Source organism: Rhopalosiphum padi, chromosome 3 (assembly GCF_020882245.1).
Source record: "Rhopalosiphum padi isolate XX-2018 chromosome 3, ASM2088224v1, whole genome shotgun sequence".
NCBI lineage: Eukaryota > Metazoa > Arthropoda > Insecta > Hemiptera > Aphididae > Rhopalosiphum > Rhopalosiphum padi.
The window spans coordinates 54,915,862-54,922,368 of NC_083599.1; the positions used below are offsets into that span (position 1 = coordinate 54,915,862).

General features: G+C 27.1%; 1 protein-coding gene across 1 annotated transcript; it reads left to right on the plus strand.

Moving 5' to 3' along the window:
- Window positions 1–488: 488 nt before the first annotated feature.
- On the plus strand, window positions 489–6,407 carry LOC132924221 (cuticlin-4). Its single transcript, XM_060988395.1, has 9 exons — window positions 489–803; window positions 1,600–1,638; window positions 2,131–2,185; window positions 2,461–2,672; window positions 2,757–2,896; window positions 3,441–3,671; window positions 3,869–4,031; window positions 4,092–4,247; window positions 5,457–6,407. The coding sequence occupies exons 2-9, from the start codon at window positions 1,609–1,611 to the stop codon at window positions 5,658–5,660; spliced, it is 1,191 nt and encodes a 396-aa protein (XP_060844378.1). The 5' UTR covers window positions 489–803; window positions 1,600–1,608; the 3' UTR covers window positions 5,661–6,407.
- Window positions 6,408–6,507: the final 100 nt, after the last annotated feature.

Sequence of the window (6,507 nt, forward strand, 5' to 3'; positions counted from 1 at the left end):
CATAAGCATAACATTTGAAATGTTCCTGCTGTAATTATAGTAGTGATCGCCGCGGTAGCGTTCGGCCCGTGTTTTAAATAGGAGATGGTCCGACATACGGTACCTATGCATATTTTTCAGAGTACCTATTGTTTACAGTTTACACCACTGCGGACGTACCTATACACACTACCGATGAGACTACACAGTCAATATATAATATATATAGGTACTTGTACCTACGCAGTAACGGGTCGATGGTCGTAATCGTTACAACAATAAAATATTATTGTACTAGCAGCACTATAATATACGTAATAAATAACAATAATAATAGTTACCTGTATGGACATGTTGCGGGGGCGAAAACCGTCGGCGGCGTTACCCGCCACCCGCCGCCACAGCTTCACCTAACGACCTATCCGGTCGTCTTCGGCGGCAGCGGCGGCGGCGAAAACGGAAGAGTGGGACAACGCCGCGAGTCGTGACTACATGTATTTATTCTACCTACGTGTCGTCATTCGTGTGTAACACCCACCCACCCACCTGCCGTAGTGTACCGCGTTCTTACGGGTCAGAACCAGTCAGAGCGGATTGCGCAACGCCGGAACCTTTCACTGACGACAACGACGACGACGACGTTCCGCCGCCGCCCGAATAGCAAAAAAAAATCCGTCTCTCGTCGCGGACGCGTTTTGTCCGCTGCAGTTGTCGCCGTTCGTCATCGTCGCCGTTGTCGTCGTCGTCGTGTCGTAACAGCGTCGCTCGTCGGATTCCGCCATTATCCCGTCTGGCGGACACCGTTGACGGCCACTGCCAATCCCGTGAGTACTGTCTATCCTATATACTTACCCTATAAGTATCGTACTGTTAGTACCTTAACGTTTTCATCTCGACACCTCCCAAGTATTACCCTCCCTGCCCACCGGATATCCGCGATAACTTCCGCAGGTGGTTAAGACAATGTCTCACGCGCCTGTGATGTCTTACAAGCTTACCTGTCTTCCTAATTATCAAGAAATATATTACCTATATAGAAACATAATTAACCTGTTGAATACGGACAATTTAACATTTTAAGACAGTTAAATACTCACTTCCACATCCACTAGTTGAGTCTGGACTGGGTCAAGGTACCAACCATATTCATGAAATGAAACTTAAATAGGCATTTGTTGAAAATATCACTTCTCATGGTTTAATTACACGATGATAATCATAAAAAGTCATTTTAGTTTTAAGCAGTCAAAAACGATTAGTCTTCCTTTTAAAGACTAACTTTGGTACACAATGATAGATATATTTATCATTATTGTCATAATGCCCAACAAGTAATGGACTAGTTATTTTTGGTATGAATAGGTAAACTATACCAGTCAGCAGTCACCAGTATATCAAGTATACTACTGAAGCAATCAAACATTATAATACAGGTGTTACTGGTGTTAGGTTAATTGAAGTTAAATTAAGTTGCATACCAATATAGTTAGTACTTATATATGTAGAGGTATAGAGTATTGTATTTTATTCTGAGATCCAATGGTTGAATAGACACTAGACTATTACTTTTCTGACAATTATACCTACACTAGACTAATTAAATCTATTTTATTTTTTCAGGGTCATACCATGGCTAACAAATGCATTCTTCTTTGTGCAGTAAGTATCTATAACTAAAAATATACATTTATGTTTAAGCTAATATCAAATATACAATTTTAGATAATCTAATGTTGACCTATTACAACAATAATTTAATTTAATTTAAAATAAAAATTTTTTTTTTCTTTAACTAATATTAACCGACTATTAAATAATAATGTGTAGGTACCTAATAATATAATTTAAAAATGTAATTACTTGTACCTTAACATTTTATTCTTATTAATTTTTATTTGTCATTGTTGAATCGAAATATAATAAAATATAATATACCCATTTATGATTGGCAATACAATTTACTATTTAGTAAGAAAATATATAAATGTAGCAATATTTTTAGAAGAACTTTATTATTGAATCACTTTTATAGAAACGCTTAATTTGAATGTATTTTCATAAAAAACAAATTGGATTTACAGAGATTTTTGAATATTTATTAACTTATAATATAATTTACATATAATTTTCTAAATTTTTTTGTTATTTTAGTTAGCATTATGCTGTGTTCGCGCTGATCATCTGATGTCTAATGATGCTTTATCAGGTATATATTTTAAATAGATTTGTTTATTATTATTAATAATTCTATACCAGCAACTGTTTTATTTAAATTAATATAAACACATTTTAGAACATTTTTATTAGTTTTGTAATAAAAAATGTATTCTTTGTGATTGAATTTGTTTATAGTTAAGGCTGTACTAAGACTTAAATTATTTTTAAAAACATTGTACATGTATTTCTAATTCAGAAAACAATTTTACTTTATAATAAGTAATAATTAAAAATTATAATTTGTTATTTTTATTAACCACATAGATCTGAACGATATGTCTAAAGATATTACTATACAATGTAACAATAAAGAAATAAGTGTAACCATTGATACAAAGTCAAAATCATTCACTGGAATAATTTACCCTAAGGGTTTATCCAAAAATTCAAGTTGTATGGCTGAATTCAATTATGAAAAAAGTCCTGTAGTTTATAAACTTCCGTTAAGGTCATGTAACACAATGAGTACATACCTAGTAAGTAAATCTGAATAGTATGAACTAAATATATAATATTAAATATAATAATACATGTATTAAAAGTAACAAAAATATTTTTAGAATGATGGTTTAGTAGAATACTTCAATACAATAGTTTTACAACCTCATAGAAAATTGGTGACAAATCAGGGTAAAGGCTTTCATATCCGCTGTAAATATCAAACAAATGATCAGCTATTAACTAATGTGTTAAATATGAGGTAAAGTTTCTTTTAATTTGAACTGTTTTGTATTACTTTAGGAAATACTTATAATTATATTAACAGTATGCAGTTCATAATATTAATAAGCTTAATATATTATTATTATATATTGTTTAAAATTTAAAATTATTATTGTTAGGATTCATAAGAGAAAACTAGGTTTTTGTTTCTAAAAAATATATGTTTGCAACAAGTATTTAGTATAACAATAATAAATATATGTCTATTAGACCATTATTATAACTGTTAATACTAAATATTTATATTATTAAAATAAATATACATTCATGAATATATATGCTAAATTAAATACTATTAAAGAAGTATTATATATTTGCATATGATAAGTATAATATAATCCATTTATATAAATTAATTTTAACATAATATTTTTGATTAATTAAGCATTTTATTGATTAATGCTAATTTAATTATTGATTTTTAAAAATGTTTAAATATTTAATACAGTAGTATTTTAATTTTTAATACATATATAATAATCTTTGTATCTTATACAATTATGATTTTTATAATTTTGTAGCACAACAGATGAAGCAGCAATGATTGAAACTGCCAAGATGCCAACATGTACAATGAAAATTTTCTCTGGTAAAACTGTAAAGCAAGATGTAGCGGAAAATGTGAAAATTGGAGATCCCTTGACGATGGTCATTTCAATCAACAATGAAGACACTTTTGGATTGTTTATTACAGATTGTTTAGTTCGAGATGGTTTGGGTTGGGGTGATCAACGTCTTATTGATCAATCTGGGTAAATTTATGTATATATATATATATATACCTGTACACAACATTAGCATATCAATACAACCTAAAACATCTTTATTCCAATCTTAACAGTTATAAATTAAATTGAACTATTCTTATTATACAATTTATGACTTCATATTAGATATTATCAAATAGTTTGTTTACTTATTTTAATTTATAAATTGTAATTTATATTAGATGTTCAATTGAAGACGACATAATGGGGCAATTTCAATACAGTGCTAACAAAACAACTGCAGTGGTAAACTTTCAAGCTCATAAGTTTCCTTATACTACCTCTGTATATTATCAATGTCACGTTCATTTGTGTTTGAAAGCAAATGGAGGCTGTGCAAACACGGTAACTATTTTAAAGGAAATTGCAACTAGGTACATGTTTTTTAATTTATTTATATTTCAGCCACCAAATTGCAGTAATAGAAAACGTTTTCGGCGTGAAGATCAAACAATTGAGGATGAAAGTCCTGCTACAATAGAAGTTTATAGTGGTCTTTATGTAAATGAAGGAGTAGATTCAGGAAATCCAGAACAGATGGATCAAGTAGCACGAGAAAAGGTATGTTTTAATTATTTTTTCTAAAGTAAAAAAGAGTTTGCAAAAAACAATTTATTATCTAGTATTTCAATAAATTTTAGGTATAATATGGAATTCTAAACACAATTTTTATACGTAACATGTAAAAAGTATTAATTACATACATTTTATACTAATTAATCTCATGTTGCATATTGAAATTCAATAATTTTTATAGTAAATGCCTTGTTCTATACTTCTAAAATCATGACATATTTTGATTCATATCGAACTATATAATGATAAATGCATTTAAAAAATAATTTTATTGTTGAATATAATATACATTTTATTTTAAATATTTAATTTGAATCATAATAAATAAGTAATTTTGAATTGCATTAAAATTAAAGTGAGAAAAAAAAATGTTATAACTGGATTTAGGACAGTTGGTTAAAAATATTTTATCAAAACAATTTGTCAATGTACTTTTCATCAATAATAAAAATGTCTTATATAAAATTGTAATAAGGTTTTATTTATTGCATGAAATTAATTAAATCATATTAATATATTAAAATATATTAAATCATAAAAAGAGATATATTTTTATTAATTAAAATTTTAGATTTCAATAATTTGCTTATAAAAGTATAAATTTGAAATGCAATTAATATAATTGTTTTTTGCAATCATATAATTGCTGGTTTCAATTTACAATACAAAACATAAAATAATTTAAAATTTATATTATACGACGATATCCCACTATATCTATGCAGTGTAGACTGCAGTAAAACCTCCTCCTCTAACGGACACCTCCAAGACGAGTTTTGGGAACAAACTTTCTACAAATAGGACCCTATAAATAGCGGACAACATTTCAATGATTAAAAGTATTCTGTATTTAGAGGATAAAGGAACAATTATACTCATTGTATTCTAAAACTAAATGTAAAATATAAAAAAAAACTGTTTTTGATGAAAAATAGATTTGACCATTAAATATTTTAACTAATTGTTTTCAACAAAAAGTCACTTTTTAATTTTTATAAACTGTGTGGATACTGTTATGAATATGAAAACATAATAACCTGTTAAATAAACAAATGTCTACTGTTTTACAAATTATAACATTGTTACATTTTTAAAGTGCTGTATGTCAAAAAAACTACTTTGTATGAATTTTACTAGAGAAACAGTTAACTGTACAAGTATTTTAATAACAACAATTTTATTATTTTGTTATAGCTTTTGGATGATCCATACAATATTTGTATTTCTCAGCGAAATTTCGCTATAAGTATTGCAATAGCCGGACTTATCCTTATGCTTTTAACAGTAATAACAGCTTTAATATTGTTGATGAGAAGACACAAGAAGTCTGTTTCTTCAAGTGGAAGTTCAGTTTACAGTGGCCCCTACACAAATACAGCATTTAGTCATACTAGTTAAATATTAGCAATTTAAGAATCTGTGGTGCTCTTTTTATTAACATGTAACAACATTTATTTTTATATTATCAAAAAATAATCGATATTCATAGTATGTAAGAAATATCAAAGGTTATGAGATTTATTAAGATAATTCTCTATTGTTCTAAAGCATACATTTATTTTTAGTAATTTAGTATTTTTTTATTAAATGAAATTTAATTTGAATCGCGGACATATATTATGAAAAACTTCACTCTTATAAAACGTGTTTTCAGAAATAGATAGCCCATTCTTTATGTATAAACCACTCATATGCTATTATTATAAGACTTTTCCATTAATACAATTTGAAAATGTGTACAATAATATGAATGTATTGTAATTAATATTTTTCATTTTTCTATTATGTCATTTAGCCATGTGAAAGAGTGTATACTTTAATGATAATAACTATTTATATATATTTTTTAGATAAATATAATTTTCCTCAAGTTCCTTCTTTATATTTTGTCAAAACTAAATTTAGTTTTATGTTATGAAATCGTATAAATTTATGTATTGTATTTTATATTTATATATCTATTATATAAATAGTTTGGAGTCTGTTGTATTAATATATGTCCCTGATTTAAATATTTTATTAATATTTATATTACTTTATATTATGCAATTAATATATTTAAGAATTATATTATATTAAAAATACTATGATCAATAAAGTGTGGTAGTATTATTATTAAATTAATTTATATTTTTATGTATTTAATATTGTGTTGTTATTTAATCAATCCGATGAATGTTAAGAAAAACAAGTGTTAATACTTAATTTTGTTGAAGTATCAACACAAAAAGAAAACATAATTGGT